General features: G+C 34.5%; 4 protein-coding genes and 1 non-coding gene across 7 annotated transcripts; 3 read left to right on the top strand and 2 right to left on the bottom strand.

Annotated features, from left to right (window-relative positions):
• Positions 1-4,934: 4,934 nt before the first annotated feature.
• Positions 4,935-8,829, bottom strand: LOC109165484 (vesicle-associated membrane protein 721-like). The gene is made up of 5 exons (XM_019314268.1): positions 8,387-8,829; positions 7,577-7,718; positions 7,378-7,498; positions 6,012-6,074; positions 4,935-5,350 (listed from the first exon to the last, which is right to left on the bottom strand). The coding sequence occupies exons 1-5, from the start codon at positions 8,577-8,579 to the stop codon at positions 5,201-5,203; spliced, it is 669 nt and encodes a 222-aa protein (XP_019169813.1). The 5' UTR covers positions 8,580-8,829; the 3' UTR covers positions 4,935-5,200.
• A 1,237-nt stretch (positions 8,830-10,066) lies between these two features.
• On the bottom strand, positions 10,067-10,138 carry TRNAK-UUU. The gene has a single exon. It is a non-coding gene; the product is annotated as a tRNA-Lys (tRNA).
• A 94-nt stretch (positions 10,139-10,232) lies between these two features.
• LOC109165482 (zinc finger protein ZPR1-like) lies at positions 10,233-15,480 on the top strand. 2 transcript variants are annotated; one of them, XM_019314265.1, is made up of 16 exons: positions 10,233-10,501; positions 10,643-10,687; positions 10,798-10,838; positions 10,934-11,015; positions 11,485-11,529; positions 11,779-11,835; positions 11,982-12,041; positions 12,131-12,258; positions 12,776-13,040; positions 13,121-13,187; positions 13,478-13,548; positions 13,645-13,734; positions 13,852-13,960; positions 14,461-14,552; positions 14,875-14,980; positions 15,057-15,480. In XM_019314265.1, exons 1-16 carry the CDS (start codon positions 10,355-10,357, stop codon positions 15,173-15,175), a joined length of 1,524 nt encoding a protein of 507 aa, XP_019169810.1. In that variant the 5' UTR covers positions 10,233-10,354; the 3' UTR covers positions 15,176-15,480. The 2 variants fall into 2 exon arrangements, with proteins under 2 accessions (XP_019169810.1, XP_019169811.1); XM_019314266.1 differs by lacking the exon at positions 10,233-10,501 and having other exon boundaries at positions 10,934-11,004.
• Positions 15,481-15,951: 471 nt separating this feature from the next.
• On the top strand, positions 15,952-16,962 carry LOC109165485 (probable NAD(P)H dehydrogenase subunit CRR3, chloroplastic). Its single transcript, XM_019314270.1, has 3 exons — positions 15,952-16,357; positions 16,442-16,554; positions 16,683-16,962. Exons 1-3 carry the CDS (start codon positions 16,008-16,010, stop codon positions 16,802-16,804), a joined length of 585 nt encoding a protein of 194 aa, XP_019169815.1. The 5' UTR covers positions 15,952-16,007; the 3' UTR covers positions 16,805-16,962.
• Positions 16,963-17,783: 821 nt separating this feature from the next.
• On the top strand, positions 17,784-20,878 carry LOC109165551 (ribonuclease H2 subunit C). Of its 2 annotated transcripts, XM_019314366.1 has the most exons (5): positions 17,784-18,124; positions 18,213-18,305; positions 20,181-20,356; positions 20,610-20,661; positions 20,699-20,878. In XM_019314366.1, exons 1-4 carry the CDS (start codon positions 17,965-17,967, stop codon positions 20,658-20,660), a joined length of 480 nt encoding a protein of 159 aa, XP_019169911.1. In that variant the 5' UTR covers positions 17,784-17,964; the 3' UTR covers position 20,661; positions 20,699-20,878. The 2 variants fall into 2 exon arrangements, with proteins under 2 accessions (XP_019169911.1, XP_019169910.1); XM_019314365.1 differs by having other exon boundaries at positions 20,610-20,878.
• Positions 20,879-22,069: the final 1,191 nt, after the last annotated feature.

Below are 22,069 nucleotides of genomic sequence, written 5' to 3'. Positions count from 1 at the left end.
TAAAATTTATTAAAAATTAGTTTAAAATGCAAACAAAACTGCCACGTAAGCAGGTAACCTGCTATCATGTGAAATTGCATATATTTGGAGTGTTCAGCAACCTAATTACAATTTTTTTTCATTCAGTGGCCTAATTACATTTTCAGGTTATGTGCCAATTTGAACCTTATTCCCAATTATTTGGTTGCATGGCATGATTATTGACATACGCATTTTCCCCTATATTTCTAAAGAACTAGCGGTACTACCTTGGGTGGAAACAGATGAATGATTGGACAACTCGCGATTTACCTCATTCAGCACTCTTGCGTAAAAGTTTTGGGAACTTAGAATTAATATATATAAGTTGGGGAAACCTAATCTTGTCAAGATCAGATCCTATATATCGAGATTATATTAACATTCAAAACAATGCAAGCTGGCGTTGTGGTTTAAATTTTAAGGTTTTAATGCTTGACTGTATCGAAATGGGTAATAAAATTATGAGCAGATCGGAGAAAATAATGAACCACACTGTCGTCGTCTATTGCCAAACACCTTGTCGGAAAAGAAAAGCCAAATATGGGATACGATTAGTCAAATTTAGGTGTTTCAAATATAGACATCTTTGAATTTCTCATTCTTATCTCAATATAATAATTGTATAAACAAAGAAAACAACAACGGGAAAAACGAATTATGGATGGAAAATTATTGGCATTATATTTGTGTATTTTCTAGAAAGTCTTATAGGATTGTGCATGTATAAAAATTCCATTTTGCAAATTCAACTAAAGATAATGTGGAATTTGATTAAAATTTAAAATAATATTGTAACAATATGAATATTGTGATAATTTTAATTTTAAATTGGGGACGATTAATTTTATTTACATGTATCGGCATTGGATGAAGCATATTGACAAGAAAGCTAATATTGTAAAGTATGGATTAAATTGTAACTCGTCATGATCACAAATCACATATAGCATGTCGTATTTATTGCTAATACACCTTTAACATAAATTCAGATAAAAACATTATGCATTTAACCACATTAGTTCTTTGGCGAGAAACATCAAATCCGATTGTATAGTAAAATGGCTTATATGGATTATGTGTATATATTATTTGTACTAATATCATAGAAAGTCCATTATAGTTTTTTTTTTTTTTTTTTTTTTTTTTTTTTTTTTTTTTTTTAATGATGAGAAAAACCTGAAATCACTATTCAAAAAGTATGTACTGAGTAAACTCAAATTTTTGTTTCTTTTGATTTTAGGTTTTTGATATCTCTTTGTCTTATTGAATGGCATGAAATACAAAAGTGATAAGTTGTCAATCAAAGGGGTTGAAAACAACAATATTCAAACAAAACTAATTTAAATGAGAAAAAAAAATGGAATCTTATCAACTTAATCATGTTAAGTTAGTATAAACTTGTGGCTGATGGCTTCAAATTTTACTTGCAAAAGCCAAACTTGATTGCGATTGAATATTGGAATAGCTGTCGACTCTTGACAATTGGGAGATTTTTTTAATTTTTTTTGGTTTCCTCTTTGTCTATTATTATTATTATTATTTGTTGATTGTTGATATTATCATATTTGAGTAGACCCAAGGCGTAACTGCTATTTTCATGGGAGCCCAACTCTCTAGTGGGCCATCAATGAAGAAGACGATAAGAGGGAATAGGTTAATTACAAGTCTCAAGGTTTTAAGAGTCCATTCACCAACTACAACGATAAGAGTGGCTAAACTTGTCCGTACGAGTTTAGCTCAATAGTTTAATAGACAGTAATTAGGAGAAGAGATTGAGGTTCCTAACCTTTAAGAATTTGTTCATGAAAAAGAAATTATCAAGAAGATTAATTTTATTGTTTTGTTGGTAGATTTGAAAAGAAATTATTGAAATATTGATTCCATTGTTTGGTTAGATTAGAATGGTAAGGAATAATGAGTGTAAATACCATAACGTCTTTATACAATGATAATGATAATAAGAGTAGCCCGCATGGGTAACTCAACTGGTCATAGAGGTGAAACTTTGGAAGAATGATCAGGGATCGAGTCTCACCAGTGGCAGTGAGGGGATTCCTTGTGCGTAGTGAGCACTGGAGTGTGGGGGAGGACCCTTAGGGTTGGGGTTCTTCCTTTGGAAGAATGATAATAAAAGTAATACAGAGTTTTAAATTTTTAATTAAAATATAATTATTTATAAAATACAATATCATAAATTAAAATATTATATTTATATATTTTATTATAATAATATAATAATAAAAATTATTATACACATTTTAGTCTAAGGTAATTAAGAATGTTCTACGAGGACAAACTAGTCCTACCATGTAATACTTTGTATCCAAGTTTCATGAACAACAAAATATCACGCTTTTCCCTTGGGAATTTTTTTTTTTCTCAAAAAAAAAAACATTTCATGTGGAAAAAAGTTTTCCATGAACAAAACCGAGAAAAAAAATTCATTTTTTCTCACATTTAAGGAACACTTTTTCCTTAATTTTTTTAGTCCAACCAAACACCACTTATTCTTGATTAATCTTTGAGCCTAACCTATTTACCTAATTAATTGTGGGTACTCAGGTCTAGGATCTATTATTATTATATATTAAGTGAAGTCATAATCACGCACTTAAAAGTTAAACGACATTGTTGGGCACTAAGCACATATGGGCCCCCAACAATCTCAATCTTTCTCAATTCTCAGAAATTTCGTCGAATCAGAGAGAGACCCTTCATTCACTGCTCCCACTTCCGACAAATACATTATTATTCCAATTCTTGTACTCTTTTCTTTTGAATTTCTGTGAAAAGTTTGGTGACCATTTGTCTCCATGCCCATAATTTCAGCCTGCAGCGTCAATTTCTTTGCCTTCCATCCGTTTCTTCCCTCAATCTCAAGAGTCTCGAGTCTCGACCCGACAGAACATTTGGGAGAGTCTCGACCCGACAGAACATTTGGGAGAATGTAAATTATGTTGACTCAATGATTCAGTAACCAGGATCAAATGTGAGTGCACACAAAGAATCTGTCCACTTTAAGTATAATCTTCCTAGTGCCGCAACCAAAGTTTAACATTGATATCTTCTCCCAAATACTGCCTACTAAACCTTTTTCTTTCCTATACTATAAAACTTTCTCTATATTCATTATCATGTTAAATAACTTTTTTTTTAAAAAAAATTTAAGTTGAATTTATATCGAAAGCGTTTTGAAGTTTCATTATTTCATTCACAGAAAAACGCTTTGAAATTTTATTCGTGTAATCGATCATAAAATTCAAACATAAGCAAAGAAAAGTAACTCATGTTTACTTAAATCGCAAATCACAATCGTTGATTTCACTATATGGACTGAGGTATTACTAAAAGTTCAATTAGTGGGCTTCTTATGACGTGCGTAATATGGTTTACGCTAATCCTATCTATCATCTGTCTTTTTTCTTTATTTTTTGAAAGAATCATCTTTGTCTGTTATTGTTGGATTATTCTCCCAATTCTGGCTAACATTAACATATGGCTACATTCACAAATTGTGTCCCATCATCAACTTATTCAACGTTCAATCCAAATCAAATGTTAAATAATTAATGGGCAATCAAATGTCAATACTTAATGACAAAGGAACTATTAAAGTTCAATATTTGAGGCTTTGTCATTTGTGCCCGTCTGCTAAGTTTATTTATGTCTTTATGACCCATGATTTTAGATAATAATAATAATAATAATAATAATAATTATTATTATTATTATTATTATTATAAATTTTGTATATGATATATTGATATCACATGTTAAAAAAAAATTAAGTGATCTCAATTTTGTCGAACTAATCTTACCTTCACAAGATTCACCCCTAGAGCTACTGAGTCGTGCAATTAATCCACCAATCAGATTCTAATTTTCATGTGCACACAAATGATCCAATCAAGACCTTCCAGCATCTTGGACTTTTTTACCATACATACATGCTTCGTGTGGATTCTAATGACATGGTTATCACCACCTTCGGATGCTAATTTTAGTATGTCGATAAATTATAAAATCAGGGTGACAAGTAAAATAAGCAACTGGAATAGTAATATTGTTATTATAGTATTCTGAGTACAATTTTGAAGGTGCAAAATAGCAAAGTAATAATAAGTTTACTGAAATTTGGATCCTAAAGAGCTATGGAGTACTATTTATACAAGAGCACATCTAGGTAAAGTAGATAATACAATTTTAATCTCGGCGGCGGCAATACGACAATTATATCCAAAGTGGGCAGATCCCTCGTGCGCACCAGCATTTGACACGATTTGTTGAGCCATTGAGTCACTCTGATTTACATCCTCCTGTAAATGCTCTGTCGGGTCGAGATGTGAGATCTTGGAGTTAGAGTTCAACTTTTTTGTGCGAAGAAGATAATGCAGTTCTGACAGAATAGTTACTTTGCTTAAATCACGGTGATGTTTCATATCCTATGCAACATTAACAACCCAAAGATGCTATCATGTGTAGTGTCTTAGCACTAACTATATGAAATGAAACTATTCGAAAGATGAGATGTATGATCTGAGTCTAGGCCTTGCGAACTACTCCGTATTTGCACACAATTCTTTAAAGTTGGTCCCAACGAGTTAGGTCAGATGTAATGAAACCAATAGTAAACACAAACTATTTCAAACAACTTATAGATTGCTATAGTTTTAAAAAGTTCTAAAATACTTTGCCACTCATGTAATAACTAAAAGAGCAATACTACAAACCCCTATATTTTCCCTACAAATTTAAATTTATTTATTAGTTAGTGGTGGATTAGTCAATTCATTGGCACTCAATGAATGAAAGACACATGAGAAAGTTTGGATGCAAAAATCAAGAGGGGAAACAAACATTTTCCTAACTAAAATAAGACATGCCGATCAGTGCAAGGTTCTGAATACAAGATGAAAATGCAAAACATATCTGTATTCTGTAAACTGAAATGAAAATACCAATATATATCAACTAAAAGACCAAAGGTTCCAAAATAAAAGAAAATAAAATCAAATCAAATAAAAGACCAAAGAAAGAAAGAAAGGCATTTACAGATATACTATAGAAGAATGGTTGCAAATCGATCAAACGGTTCCTATGGCTTCAAAACGAAAGATTTCAGTGGTGCATATGCCAACACAAAGTTGAGTGCCTCCGAGTATATCATGGCAAAAAAGGCTCACTTTCCGCAGTTGAACCCGTGGCAAACAGAGAGCACTATGATGAGGATTAGCGCAATTATAATTCCCAATACAATCAGCTTAATCTTCATGTTTTGCAGCCACATTTTTCTCCGGATTTGTGTGCCAGTGTTTCTGAAGTCCTGTGCCTGTTCCAAACAAAAGATACAATAAAATTACTACTTTACCCATGCACCTACATGTTTCAGATAAACCAGCAAAGCAATAATGCTTTTGGATCAGATTGCTTGGGCTAGTTTGAGTGCAGAACCCTCAAATTTTGAACTTATTGAAATTAAAAAAATAAAAATAAAAAATTGGTATTTGGATAACTTCTACTTTGCGGAGTAGACAAGGTCCAAAACAAGTTGGGGCAAACAAGCACTAAAAAGAAAATCCAAATGGAACTTATTCTCACAAAATATAATGTTCAAACTTACAGCGTTAGGGCTGGATCACATGAAAAACCCTTTTAAAATTTCAAACCCAACATCAGTCATTCTTGTCAAAAAGACGTGTGAGCATGCATGCATGTAAATCCTTAAATTTTGAAATTACTCTATGCATAATAATTCACTCATAAGTAATTTTGGCACCATAAAGCTGAGATAAAGTTCAGAAGTGATGAAGAGCAGCCCTAAATTTGTTGAAGATACAAAGAAAATAGTAGATTCAGATCCATATAGCATGGTATTACTCCAAAAATAAAGGCTTACACAAAAGGGAATCAAGAAAAAGGAAAAACAAATGACAATCCCAATTACTGATACAAAGAGTATGAAAATAATCACCCATATATATAAGACCGACCTGATTATGAAGATTCTCTGTCTTATCCACGAGAAGCTCTATCTTTTCCCCACGGTCTAGAACCTAAGACATAGAACAAGTATATTGGTTTTCATATTCTTAAACTGAATAATAGCACATCAGGGCACAAAATATTGACAATAGAGAAATTCTCTCTTTCCATCCTCATCCAAACAGATAATCAGGCTGTTCCCCTACCTCCAGGGAAGAGAGAAAGAAAGTAGGGGAAGCCTTCACAAAAGGAATTGGATGAAGAGGAATCAATCAAGGCACTGTGGAAATCAAAAGGCACTACAATTTTCAGCCCAAATGGCTTGCAAGTTCTAACGATTAACAAAAATGTTGATATCTGCTGGAAATGAAAGTCGCTCACTCTGCAATAATCTAAATCACCTATATAAGGCCTTCACTGTTAAGTGGTTCCTAATTCTCATATTGATGTCTAGATAGATGAGTTGTTATTGTTTTACAGCACCAACTTCCAAAGCTAAATGATGATTGTGGCTGAAAACCATAACAAATGCACATCTAAATTACTTATCAAAATGAGATAAACCCTAATATCTCGTTTTTATAACGCACTAGAGTACTAAACCTGTTTAAACCATCCAAAATGATTCCCATGACCATAAGTAACCAAGCTTTCAGTAATGTAACGTTGTAGATGACTAAGCTTTTCAGTTATGTACTATTATAGATGATGGATTTGAATAATCAGTGAGTAATTTGAACCCTAGACCTGAGTTCAAGAGATTTTTGTCTTTGTGATTAGTAATTCTGTAATTCAGGAGATGTATTGTTGACTAAATCTTTCCATGCATCAAGTCACCAGTTTGTTTAAACCTTTTGACAGTGGTTTACTAAAGTTGAAAACAGAATACTCTTTATTTGCTTGGATAATTTTTACCCTATTTCTTTTCATGGAATCTCAGCTGTCAAAAGAATAAAGGTTCTAGAAGGTAGGCCAATTTTGGTCATAAGAGCATCACCATCAATGCATATTGTGGGGAGAATAGTACAATATTTGATGACTTGGAAGAGAGAGAGGGTACGACAGAGAAATTTGAGACCTTCCTACAAATGTGGGGAGAATAGCAGAAAGTGGGACCCATGCCTTCATTTCTTTCACTCCCTCACGCTGTGCGTGAGGAACAAAAAAGCCGCCCAGCGGGCGCGTCAGGCGCGCCGATAGGCAGCCATTAAAATATCATTATTTTTATTTTAAAATTCAGTTTTTCATTTTTTTTTTTTATCTTTTTTTCTCTCCCCTCCCATCTTCTCTTTTCTAATCACTCTTACATTCTCCCCACATTATCCCCAACTCATGCGGATGCTCTAAGCAGCTATGAAAAACACATTTCCTTACCTTCTCAATATTCTCCATCATGACACCTTTGACTTCTGACACCTGAGCTTTCACCTTTGAAAGTTTGCTCACCTCCTCAGGATGGTCAACACAATATTGCATATGGTCCCTTAATTTAGGCCTGCAATACACAGTCATCTGCAATGAGATTAGGTTATACAAAATATACTGGAAACTCTTGTAAGTTGAAGTCAGATACCCAAATTCCCTGTTAAGGCTATTAGCAGCAGCAGCTGCTGCCTTTCCACCGCCATATTTAGATACAAAGTCATCCTTGATGCGCTCCAGGTAACCTATGGGGATCTGCCTTCCTGCTGATTCTTCCGCAACCACACAGTAAGCTATGAAAACACAAACCAGTAACCCAATAAGCTGTATAATCAAAGCATATATGATAGTATAAAATTTTTATGTTTCCAACAAAACAGAAATCTGATAAGTGGCAAAATCCAAATATGTATGAATGCAGTAAAATGCACCACCAGCTTCATAAGCAAGCTCACAAAATGAATGCTCATAAGCATATGCACCCGATTTAGCACAACCAAGCAGACCTAAATTCATCCCATCCCATATCATTCAAATGCACTAATTCAATTGACAAATTCCTTTCAGTTCTTTCAAAACCTTCAGCTATACAAACAACTGATCTAGAAGTAAGGCATCCAAACAAAAAAGGGGAGTTATCAGTTACGCCAACCTAACAAATACAATCAGATCAAGCCTGAGACTCACCTACTTAGTCACTAGACAATAATTGAATGGAATATTGGATACCGCCTTTCATATGAACCTATGAAGATTTGCCTATGCAAGAATTCCAGCAAATAGATAAAGCAATTAATCAAATATGTATTCACTACTGCAGACAAAACCCGATCGCGATCGTGAGTAACTCGAATCGAGCCTTCCATTCCCTTTCCGTTAACATAGTTACAATAAACAAAACATTTAAGCAATACTAATCAATTTAACGATGAACTAGACAGAAGGGGCCGGAATAGCTTACTGAAGCCGTTATCGACGAGGTAGTTAAAGGTGTGGCCATCGCAGTTGTAGGTGAACTTGCTGTTGGAGGCAGGAAGCTTCTGCAAGCATTGGTAGGCTATGGAGTTGAAGTTCCCGCTGAAATCAGTGTGCTCCGCCAGTATCACGGAGCCACGCGCCACGAACGCATAGATCAGCGCCTTCTGTTGAACCATTTCTCCGATCGGTTTCTGACGGCCGATGCTTTTAGCGTTCTCCGATTATGCTTCGTGATTAAGCAAAAACAAATAGTTGTGGGAAATGAGGTAGCGAACGCCGAACGGTATAGAAGAAGACCCTTCTCCCCTATCTCTCTCTCTCTCTCTCTCTATCTGTAGTCTAAACTCGTAAGTCTTACGTCTCTTTGTAATTTTCTAGAGAGAGAGAGAGAGAGATTCGGAGCGCGTAACGGTGGACTGAGCTGAAACGGGGAAAAAAGGGAGTGGGGATTGAAGTTTTAACACTGTAACTTCTTTTCTTTTCCTGTCATTTCTTTTATGGACTATTATTCTTGGCTTTCTCTTTTTCTTTTCTTTTCACTCATTTGTCCTCCAAAATTAGTTTTGTGATTTAGACATTTAGTTATCTAAATCAATAACTAGTTTTTTTTTTCTTTTTTTTTTTTAAGCAAATACTAGTTTAAGCGTACTACTTTGAATATAAAATTGTGAAACCATTTCACTGGAAAGCAACTCAAAATTCTTTATACATTATTAGTGCAATATCTTCCTCTCCCAATTATTAGTGCAATATCTGATTGGAAGAATGATATGCAATTTTTTACTTTGAGTTATTCGATATTTGTTATTATCATTTCTAGTTATTACTCGTGCACGTATTTTGTCTTTAACCTTTTATCTATGTTATTTTTTTTGTCCATAATTCTTTAGTAATTATTACATCTGTCCCTAATTATTGTGCAAAATGCATGGGATGAAAATAACACTTACCACAAAAGTTAAGAACAAGAAATGACAATTAACCAATAATTAGGGATGAAATAATAAAATGAACAAAAGTTCAAACTGGGAGGACAACCATTTGGACCGCCTTCTAGGCCACCTTCTCAATGAGAAGGTAACCCAAAAGTTGCCTTATCTTCCGTTGATTAACCGACGAGCGTGGTGGCCGATCAATTTATTATCAGAAATATCATTGGAGTTTGTCAAAATGTTGTTTGGAATTGTAGTTACTTGTGAAGCAGGTTACTAATCGATTTTTGAACTTCATTGCACAAAAAATACAATATTTATGAGTTTAATTATTATTTAAAAAATTTTAAGAGCCTAACTGACTTCTTAGATAAAGTTTGAACGCTTTTGACCATTTTTCCTATTTAAAATAATTTGGACTTCCAAATTATGCTGTGCCCTTGCAGGGATTGTCAAAAATGCTGTGCCCTATCAGAAATATCATTGGAGTTTGTCAAAATGTTGTTTGGAATTGTAGTTACTTGTGAAGCAGGTTACTAATCGATTTTTGAACTTCATTGCACAAAAAATACAATATTTATGAGTTTAATTATTATTTAAAAAATTTTAAGAGCCTAACTGACTTCTTAGATAAAGTTTGAACGCTTTTGACCATTTTTCCTATTTAAAATAATTTGGACTTCCAAATTATGCTGTGCCCTTGCAGGGAGGTAGCAAAAAATGTTATTACACGCCGTCCGTGGGGATCGAACCCACGACCACGTGGTTAAAAGCCACGCGCTCTACCACTGAGCTAGGACGGCTACTTGAAAGGCTATGGATTTAATGCTTAATATTAAATAATACTTCTTTCCATAACGTTCGAGATTTTCGCGTCTCTTCCAGAATGCAGGTTTTGGAGTGAAACTAGAAAACGCCTCCACTCAAATACCCACCCGTCTTCGTCGCCGCTTTCAAGACAGAATCGATTCACGAACCTCCTTCCTTTAGTTCCCGAACTCGAATACTTTAAGCTACAAATGGAAAATTCAGCAACGGCTCCGGCGAAGGACCAAATAGTCGACGTACGGTCGGTGGTGGAGGCCGTGGCCGCCGCTGGAGACGACGCCGATATCGATACCCCGCTCTACGTGGTCGAGAGTCTATGTATGCGCTGCGGCGAGAATGTGCGTATCTCTCTCACTCTACCTGGGAAAATAATAATAATAATTTTGACAAGCCCGCCGGAAATTTGTGCTCTGTTGGGGTATTATATTGTTTGGCTGTTTTACTTTGTATTGACTCTTTGATTTGTTTGTTATTCGTAGGGCGTGACTAGGTTCTTGTTAACTTTAATTCCCCACTTTCGAAAGGTACGAGCTGGTTTTCTCAATTATGGCTCGGAATTATCATTCAAAAAAGTAGTTTACTCTTCCCAAACTCCCTTCCTTGATCTTAAAATTGCTGTTTTGTGCTCTTTCAGATATTATTGTCAGCATTTGAGTGCCCGCATTGTGGTGAGAGGTATGTTTTTTACTCTGCAAACGATATAAGAAAGTGATTGGGTGGACTCGGTGTTTCCAGAAGGTTTCTTATGCCATATTCTTTGTATTTTGAAGAAATAATGAAGTGCAATTTGCTGGGGAGATTCAGCCTCGTGGTTGTTGCTATAGCTTGGGCATTCAAGCAGGTGATCGAAAGGTTGTAACATAAATTTATAATTGATTTCTTTGATTGGAAGTTTGTGGGTTCGTATGTTTGCCTAATGGGAATGTGTCAGATCATATCAAGTTCATACATGTTTAACATTTATTTTTTGAAGAGTAATGTAAACTTTAAACTAATTGATAGTGTCTCTACCTTGATTGAAAGTTGTGCTGCAGAGGATTTTTTGTGGTGTGAATCACTGCCAACCAGCATACTAGGCAGAGCCACATTGTGTTAAGGGTGACAAATACTCCCTACCATCCCCCAATTTTAGAAAAATTAATTTAACCGTTATGTAAATAGTGTTTGATATACTGATACAGTCAGTAACTAAGAATATACTCTGTAGTTTCTGAATCCTGTTGAGTTTTATATTTCTTGACTTCTTGCCAGTGGTGCGTGACTAATCATTTTCAGAGAGTAGTTCATTTGAATGTCTAACTGTTTTGGTATCTTACTGCAGATGCTTGACCGAACTGTGGTGAAGTCTGAAAGTGCTACGATTAAGGTGCTTATGCTCTTTTTGGACTAGTTATAATATGCATGAGTGTTTCATGCATCCATTTGTATTTATTAACTCTCTCAAAGAAATATGCTTAGTTGTCACGTTTTATTTTTAAATCATACCAGGGATTTGACAAGCATATTTGTTAAGTATGGCTGAATAAGCCTATATACTGAGCAGTTGCTTTCCGTATGCACAGTTTCTTCATCAGTATAACTGGTACTTATATTGCTTGCATGTTTTTCCATGCAGATTCCTGAACTGGATTTTGAGATCCCTCCAGAGGCTCAACGCGGATCTTTGTCCACGGTATATATATATATATATATATATATATATTCTTACACAGTATTATGGTTGCACTGTGCTTTTAAAATTACACGTCATATTCTTGTGCTTTTCTGAATCCTCAGCTCATGGTTGCTTGTTTAAACATAATTGGGTATATTGTCTAGGTGGAAGGGATATTAGTTAGAGCTGCAGATGGGCTTGAAGCCCTTCAAGATGAAAGAAAGGTACAATTTCTGTTTGTAATACTCACTTTTATTTTTAAAGTCATCTGTTTCGTTGTCTAATTTCGATTTGCAACGTCTGATCTGTGCAGAAAGTTGATCCCAAGACAGCTGAAGCCATAGACCAGTTCTTGGTAAAATTAAGAGCTTGTGCTACTGGCAATTCATCCTTCACCTTCATTCTTGATGATCCAGCTGGTAACAGCTTCATTGAGAATCCGTAAGAGACTTATCTTATTTGGAGTGAACTCAGTCAAGTCTACTACATTTGTTTGCTGTTTCATGCTTGGTTCAAGTTGCTTAAAACAAAGAAGTATTGGTGTGTGGTGAGGGTAGCTACTGAGGTTAATTGTGAGCACAAAAGGAAAATATGAACGAAGCAGTTTTAATGGAACAAAATGTGAAATTTTCAACCAAAAAAGAAATGGAAATTCCAATGCTGTTATAGTTTGAATTTTTTTCAAAATTGTAGAATGGTATAGTTTTGAGTGTACTAGAGAAACCAACAAATAGAAGTTATGCTTGTTGGAAACATGTGTGTTTTCTATTTGCTTCTTAAAAGTTTGTGCCTTTTGTTAATGTTTGCAAAATTTAGAATGAATTAGAAGGATACGTTTTCTTATCTTGCTGGGTAAATATGCGTGCATCATACCTGTGATATTTAAGGTAACATCTTTATCTGAGGATCATAGCTTCTGTCTCCTAGTCTGAATTTTTTAATGGATTATTTGGGACAGGTGTGCTCCCTCTCCTGACCCCTTGTTGACTATTAAGTTCTATGAGCGAACTCCTGAACAACAGAAAGCTTTAGGGTATGTTGTTGATCCCTCACATAAAGACTCTATTGGTGGGGTATCAGAAGAGGGGACAAACAATTTGCCGGAGCAATTGCAAAATGAGCCACATGGAGCAGTTGGAGCGAAGGCTGGACGCCGTGCTATTGCTCAGGGTAACAGTACTGAAGTTGCAGAAGCTTTATTTAGATATTCTGCACCTGAAGAGGTATACTTTTTCTGCAGTTTTTCATTAGTTAGTTGTTTATTCATTGCATTCACATATTTTTACCCACCTTTGGTTGACAGGTGATGGTGTTTCCATCAACTTGTGGAGCTTGTGCTGCAAAGTGTGAATGCCGAATGTTTGTTACTAGTATCCACCTTCCAACTATAAACATAGTGTATATATTTTCTTCCCTTAAAGGCTAAAGGAAATTCAAGTGTTTTTACCCACTGTAAGATGTGCACTTCGTGGATCTTGAGGTGCAATTGTTGCAGCAGGCACATAAGTCATAACAGGCAGCTTTTTGTAATCTCACAAATTTTTTAATTAGCTATCACATGAAAAGTGTATATATATATATATATATATATTATCAACTTTCATTATGCATTATCAGCTTTATAAAAGCCTCATCAATTTGTGAACTTAACCATATTTAGATATTCCCTATTTTCGAGAAGTAATTGTAATGGCATCTGCTTGTGATGCTTGTGGTTATCGCAATTCTGAGGTTTGTAAATAAGCTTTTAGATTTTTCAAGATTCATTATGACTGTTAATTTTGTATGTTTGTTTATTTCACCTCGTGACTCTGCTCATATTCCCAGTTGAAACCTGGTGGTAGCATCTCTGATAAAGGAAAGAAGATCACGGTTTTGGTAGAGAATGTCAAAGATTTAAGCAGAGATGTGATAAAGGTATACTTTTGCACTAGTCATCGTTGGTGGGGAGCAGATGCGTTCTCTTCTCTCCATTTATTTTCTTATTCATTTTGTTTTGTTCTTTTTCCTGATTGAAACTGCTGAATTTATCAGTCGGATAGTGCTGGGGTGAGCATACCAGAGCTTGACTTGGAGCTTGCTAGTGGAACTCTGGGTGGTATTGTAACAACCGTTGAAGGTTTAGTCACAAAAATAAGTGAAAGTGAGAATCTTCTTACACATTTCCTTCTTTCATCTTGCTTCTTCTTCTTCCTCCCTTTCGTTTTTTTTTTTAAAAAAAAAAAAATCAAAATTATCTATTGAATAAAATTATGTGGCTGGAGTTTGCTTTATGATTTCTCAATATTTTAAATTTCAAGAATTAATACTTGCTGTATATGTGGACGGAAAATGGTACTGCTGTTTATTTGTAACCTTCATTCTGTTATCCTTGGTAAGTTGGAGTATGTAGCCATGTAGTGGATAATACGCTCCAAGGACAAGTGATTGTGGATGATGCTGGCCAATTGATTTCATAATAATTTATTTTTGCACCATCGATAAGTCATTTGCAACCTTGCTATCAACATTGTTTTGATATTTCTCTGCAAGTTTACAGTTTTGTTTGATTTTTACTATTATAACAACCAGTTATTTGGTATTATGTCTATCTGATCTCATGCTATTTTCATGAGCATTTGTTTAATCAATTAATTCCTTCAGGTCTCGAGAGGGTGCATGGATTCACATTTGGAGATAGTCTTGAGGAGGACAAGAAAGCTAAGTGGCTGGATTTCAGAGCAAGACTTAGCAAGGTAATGCTAGTTTAGTAAAATGAAATAAAATGAGAAATGCATTGTCGAAATAATTTCTAGTTCCTAAGAAGGTTAAGCATGTGCTTAAAAAGATAATTGCATGCGGGCAGTATTATTGCAACTAATTGGTTGTCCAACCATTTTAGCCCCTTTGGTCGATTATATTTTCCAAAATCGGATTTTTTGAACTGTAATGATTCCCTACTTTGCAATCTTCATATGTTTCACATATTAGGGGAAAACTGGTGGTGGGAATTATTACAGACACCTATGGATTGTATTCTGACTCATCTTCTAAACTTTATCTTCACTGGTTCTGCAGCTTTTAAGCTTGGAATCACCTTGGACTCTGATTATCGACGATGCACTTTCAAATTCTTTTGTGGCTCCTGTTACCGACGATATGAAAGATGACAAGCAGTTAACATGTAACTCTTCTCAACATTGATCATTCATTAAGCTAACTGTATTTTACTCACGAAAATCTTGCCTTACAATTTGCAGTTGAGGAATACGAGAGATCATGGGAGCAGAACGAGGAGCTGGGACTTAACGACATGGACACCTCTGTGGCTGATGCCGCTTATAGTTCTGCAGACACTGCGGCTACTGAGAGGAACTGATGGCTGGCGAGCTTGAAACGCCCCATCATGCCTGTTGTTGTAATTCCGTATTTGTTACTTGTTATTGTGATGTTCCATCTTTACAAATTATTTAGGAAAATACTCTGCATATATATTATTGTTGAGGAAACATATCAGGACATTTAGGCATGTAGCATTTGATCAAACCATTGAGTTTTTCGGAGTTGTCAGTGAAGCTTTTTGTGGCTAGGCATGTCAACAGAATAGAGTAACAGATTTTGATATTTCTTGTCGATGAGTGTCTTGTGTGAGTAGAATTATATTTTTTTAGTTGACCCTTTTCTTTATTTTTTTTTTTTACTAATTACTTCAAAATTTGCATCGGAACTTGGAGGTCATTAGGAGACATTGATCAAAGATTCAAAGGAGATGAAGATCTCATGTATGCAGAGTGGACAAGTTATACCATGGATTGGACTATGCATTATGGATTCTGGTCCAAAATAACATTCAAATTATGTGTGTATTTTACAGGTTGACACATAAACTATTAATGTTAGACATAAATAATCTAACTATACTAAATAAGAATACGAGATACCTGATCTCGTAAGCGGCGATAGTCGTGTTGATTTCTAGCCATAGTTGATAGATCATTAGCCATATTTGTCCATACTTAACTCAGTGGTGTATTAGTGTTTGTTGAGTATCTACTGAACAGGGTGAAAAGAATCTGACGAACTAAGAATTTTACTATTAATTTAACGATATAACTAATGTAATAATAATAATAATTAAAAAAAAAAACAAAAAAAAACTAGAGCGTCAAAAACATGATGGCTATAAAAACAGTAGCAGGCCAGAGGGGTGGATGTCACCTCTTAGGCTCTTATCCAAAAACCAGCCAACCAACAACAAATATCTTCCTCCCATTTCATTTGCAGAAGAGGGTAATCAAGCTGCTACATATTCAACAATGGCTGCCAAGTGTTTCTCCATTTCCAACACTCAAATTCTAGCCTGTGCAGGCCACAACAGCAGCAGCAGCACTTCACATTCCATTCCCAAGACTTCTCCCTCACTCCCCAAATTCAACACTCCCACCTCTTCCCAGAAACTAAAACACCCCAAGAACAAGCACAAGAACTCTACCCGACCCTCCATTGCAGAGATCGAAAGAGCCATCGGCGCTGGTGTTTTCCGCGATCCCGCCATTTATAAGCAAGTTATCTTTCCAAATAAGTTAACATACAACTTTGTTTCACAAATAACAAAAAAAAGAAAACTGTTGAATTGAATTTGCAGGAGGGTGGAGTCAGGCTCTGATGTTGGAGGTGAATGGCCTGTGGAGAAGAAGTTGCGTGAGGTCGGGGAATGGCTGCTAGCCGCCACTGAAACCTCGCCCGACACCTCTTCTCGTACGTACATACGCTATTTCTTCTGATCTTCACTTTCCCCACACACACAAAAAGAATCTTTAATTTGTTCCTGCATCTTGGATTCTTGGTGTAGATCGATAATGTTGGGTGGTTGATTTAATTTGCAGGAAAGATACTGAAGACTGTGTTCTTGTGGATTCTACCAATGTGGGTTTTAGCATTCCTTGTAGCTGCCAGGATTATACACCTGCCCTTCACCTCTCCATTTCTTGATGATCTGCTCTTATAAGCTCTTATATATAGAGCATCTTTAATTTGTTCTTCAATATTTCTAAATTATGAACATAATTGATGTAGAATAGACATACAGAATTATAAGATCAAATAATATCTTATTACTTACAATCAAAGCTCTTCTTTCATTAATCATTCTTATATTTGGGCATATTATGGAGTAATTATATTAAAAGGGATGTGTAATGAAGATGATTCCTGGAAAATGAAGAAGTCAATGAGGTATTTATAGTGGAATCCATCACCTTATGGAACTAAGTCAATTAACCTATCGAGTTCCCTTCACACAACAAGTTGAGTTGGTTAATAAATTTTCTAACTAAATTTGATTAGTCTTATTAACGTAAGTTATGATCTAAGAGCATCCACATTTGTGGATTATATGGAGTTATTTCAAAATTAATTCTCCCCACCCAATATAATAGCTAATGTGGGGAATAATTATTTGAGAAATAATTCTCCTGCAAATGAAGGGAGAATTCAGAAATGGTGGGATCCACCATAAAAAGTAAAATAAAGCACCACTGGCGTGGCTGTCACCATAGCGCACAGCGGGCACGTGCAGTGCACGCGCGCGTCACAGTCTTAATTTTTTTTTTAAAAATTTAATTTTTCATTTTTTTTTTCCTTTTTTTCCCTCCCCTCCCATCTTCTTTTTCCTAATCACTCTTACATTATTCCGCAATTCTCCCCAACAAATATGGATGCTCTAATATTGCAACTGGAACTAATGTAGCGAGCTCATTTGACTAAGCAACTTGGGTTGGTTAATAAATCATTGTCTATTTCATATGGTGTTAATTTCTTAAAAGTGGATTTATTATGTTTGCTGTTTGAATTATTGAGTCACTTAAACTATCTTAGAACTCTATTATTTATTAATGTATACCTTTTTATTTTTAACTATCAAACAATTTGGCGATCAATACGGTATAATTTCTCCCAAAAAAATTTAACAAGCATTTAAACGTTACTAAAAATGGGTTCGGGTTAGTAGAAAATCCATTCCAATATTCCATAACCAATAACCAACCCGATACCCGAATTTCAGTATTTTAATTTTTCGAAACGAAAATTGTCTGCTCAGCGCGGCAAACGCTTGGACCAAAACATTAGGGCTTCTGGGCGGTCATTTCCAATTTCGGTTCCAGCAGAATGGAGGGAAGAATAGACAGAGGGGCTTCAGGGACGGTCGATTTCTCCGGCCATCTCCGGCCTGCAGTGGATTTGACCGGCGGCGTACACCAGCTGCCGTGCTGTATCAAGTACAACGGACCCTCCGAGGTCTCTCACTACTTCAGACCCAAACATACTGGTATGAAAAAATCACCTAAAATTTTCCGCACACTTTTGATTATGTAAACTTAAACGGAGCATATGTTGATTTTTATGTCGACGAGAAGAGGTGGTGCTTGATGGACTAATCGTGGAGGAAGCTCATTTTAGAGGAAGGAAGCTCCAGGGCGCCACTCTTCCGATACCACAAGGATACTCCGGTAGCTATCCATGATTCGCTCTGTTTTCATGTGTGTGTTCTACTTAAATTATAAGCTTGTTTGGTAAAACTTATTTGATTATAACATTCATAATCCAGTTTCTAGTATGTAGCACAGATTATTGATAATGATTGTACACTACTTTTTAGGTTATTGAAGTGAATAGTTTATAAGTAGCTCGGAGTTGATTATGGATTGTGAGTGATCCATAATCATTAACCTTAGTTACAGTACATAATCATAAGTTTTACCACACAATGCCGTTCGTTGTACTTGCAATGATTGTTGTCTTTGATGTTCTTTACTTTTGAAGTAAATGTTTGTCATTTTGTAATGCTCGTTGCCTTTAAAGTAGATATTCTTCACTCTTGGAATTTTTCTATGCTCATAGAATGCTAGTCTGAGCTCATAGTATATTAATTGGGGTTTCTATTAGTTAACAAGGAGGTGCATGTCTTTGTGCTTTTATCTTTGTTTTTGTTTCTTTGTTCTGGAGACTTTCTGTTTAAATGATTACTCTTTTGCCACAAGTTGTTATGGGTGATACTTGAAGTCGTTGAAGATAGCCTATTTGGGGAGAAAGAAATAGGAGGGAAAATAGAGAGAAAGGAAAGTGGAGGAGAAAATTGGTGTTTGGATGAGTCCTAAGAAGAAAGAAAATGAGAACAGAAGGGTAAGAAATGGAGAAAGGAATTTCCATGTATAGTTGGTGTTGAGAAATGGAGGTTACTTTTTGCCTGATTTTCTTCCTGTTTTGGGAAGGAAAGTATTTTATATGATTACGCTTCAATTTTCTTATACTCTTTTCCATACATTTTCTTTCTCACCCAAACAAGAAAAACTAAAATTTCTATCCCACTATGCAAACACATTATGAAAGTCAATGAAATCATCTACTGTTTAATTCTTTTAACTCTTCCTGGACTTCTTCTCTATATTTGTTCTTAAAATGGCTTCATATATATTCTGTATACAACTTCTGTAATTGCACGATTAGACTCTGATTTCTTCATGCAAGTTTAAGATTTTGAGACAATCCTTTCATTTTGGTATTAGCAAAGCATTAGTTTTAGGTGCTGAGTATTTTCAAGATATGATTGTAAAACCTTTAAAAGAATGTTTTAGCATTAAATATTTCAAGGAAAGGTTTAACAAGGATACCATTTTGTTGTACTTCAAGTGCATATGTCTAGAATGCTACTAAATGTAACAAGAATATCTCTTTCAAAGTTTTTAGAAATACACATCAAAGCGCAAGACAATGAATGAAAGAAAAACTTGTTTTGTGTTCAGGACCTGTTGGATCAGTTGACATGAGTGTTACAAATGTGTTCCCAAGAAAGAAAATAAGAAAAGGAGACTGTTCTGTGCTTTTCGGATTATGATGTTGGGTACAGATATGATTTCCCAAGAGATGGTAATGTAGTTAATGTAGTGCAATGCCAACCAAAAGCTCACTCGAGAGTTCTTTGTGATTTTGAAAATTTAATCTAAATATTTATGAGCATCAGCATGTATTAAGGACTTCTGTGTTGTGTTTTTGGTAGGGTAGCATTCAAGTTGTTCCAATTTTTTATTACTGAGTTAGTCTTCACATACTGTAAAAAGTACAGGAGTTGATTTCTAATTATAATATGCCTTTAGGCCTAACAATATGGCTACCCGTTATAAACCTCTGAATTGAGCATGGTGTTCCTTTTTGATTGATTTCCCATTTTTTTTGGGGAATTTAACTATCCCTTAGTACGTTTAAAAAAAAACTATCCCTTAGTACTAATTATAAGCTATCTGCTGTCACATCTGTTTCCTTAACTCTACATTATTTGTACTTCTTTTTTCTTCCAAAAAGTATAAATTTCTTGGTATTACCTTCAGGATTTGTCTTGGGAAAGAGAAAGCCTGATGGAAAAGCAAATACGTCTCAGGAAAACTCAAATTGCTGGGAGATGAAGGCAAAGTTCCAAAACGTAACATATTGGAATCATGATACACCTCCCTCACAAAATGATGATTTATCGCGTGCATTTCACCTGTTTGCTGTTGCAAAATCAGTAAGTTCTTAGCTATTATCAGTGATCATGAAATATCTTATTATTGTGCATATCCGACCCTACTCGTTGAACATAGACTGTGCTTACTGATTAGCTATCTGTTAAATAATACACATACTGGAATCCCCCTCTTAACTTAACACAGCAAACTTTATGACACTGCTATATGTACTCCCCCCTCAAATGCACATCAGAAAAGAAAAAAAAAAATTGAGGTATTTTTTATCTAATAGTTGAACGCTTACAATTGCAGCTTCATCGACCGGTGAGCATTGAGGATCTGGAATCCGCACAAATTGATTGAGACGAGACCTTGAATAACAAGTTGATTGACAAATGCTAAAGGACTCAGTCTTATGTTGTGTATGCTTAATCCATTTTAATTAAGCAAAAAGTTTTTGGTATTTCATTTGGTATCATGATTCCCAATCTTGGGTAGCTGCACACACCCTATTCCAGGGATATGATTGTATATAATCCCATTGTAATTCTATGGTTTAAGCGAATTTATGTCTTTAGTTTTCCATTGTTCATTATCTGTTTTTTAAATTGAAGAAATTTATAAGAGAACATATCCTTTTCTCAAAAGAAAGGGGAAATTTTCCAAATAATTTACATACTATTAAATTAGTATTTTCTTTAACTATTATAATCTGATTTTTTTCTTCTCTCATGCTTTTAACTGGAAGTTAAATTTAATGTTTAATTATTTAGAAGTTGAAATTTAAATTTGTTGTAATTTCTAAATGGAGAAACGTGAAAATGAGTAATTATTTTTGTTTGAAACTATAAAATTTTATTATTATTAGTTTTGTTTTTTTTTTTTTTTTGAATAGAATTATTAGTAATTATTAGTAATTCCATTAAACATGAATTATAATAGAATAATATACTTTCAACGTTTAAAAAATGATAGTGTCTTTTTTTATTTTTTTATTTTTATTTTTTTTTTTATTTTTTCTTTTAATGTTAGACAATTGTATAATTTTTGTTAGTGAAAATGACATTTTTTCTCTCTGAGTTATATAATTATAACAGTTTTTCTTCTCCCGAGTTATTCATGTATCTACATTTTTCCTCTCAGTTATATTAAAAGTGACAATTTTCACATCATTTTATGTTAGATGGACATTTTACCCTTAAAACTAAGTATTTTATTTATTTTTCTTTTACCAATAAATTATTATTTATATGTACGGAGTAACAACCAAATTGAAACAGTAGGGACATTTTTTGTTACGATTCAGAACTGGAAAATAAATACAATTTATTTATTTATTTTTATAAATTCTACTTCTTATTTTTAAAATAATCTAAATTCAACAATTATTTTATTTATTTTTATTTTTTTTCTGTTTCTAAATCGTAACCAAAACCGTCCCTTCTATTTCGATTTAGTTGCTACACTGTCTGGTTAGGTTGAAATCGAACCGCGGTCATCCGTACATATAAGTAATAATTTGTTAGAGAAAAAAATAAATAAAATATTTAGTTTTAAGGAAAAAATGTCTATCTAATATAAAAGATGAAAAAATGACACTTTTAATATAACGGAAGGAGCAAATATGAATCCATGAATAATTTAGGGGAGATGGGAAAAATATGTCATTTTCGGATTTTCCCTTTTTGTTAATAATATGTTGGTTAGAAAAAGCATTTATAATTTTAATAACTAAATTATACGCAAAATAACGAATTCATCTTCTCCACGAC

Source organism: Ipomoea nil, unplaced genomic scaffold (assembly GCF_001879475.1).
Source record: "Ipomoea nil cultivar Tokyo-kokei standard unplaced genomic scaffold, Asagao_1.1 scaffold3069, whole genome shotgun sequence".
NCBI lineage: Eukaryota > Viridiplantae > Streptophyta > Magnoliopsida > Solanales > Convolvulaceae > Ipomoea > Ipomoea nil.
This window is presented reverse-complemented; position numbering and strand designations above follow the sequence as displayed.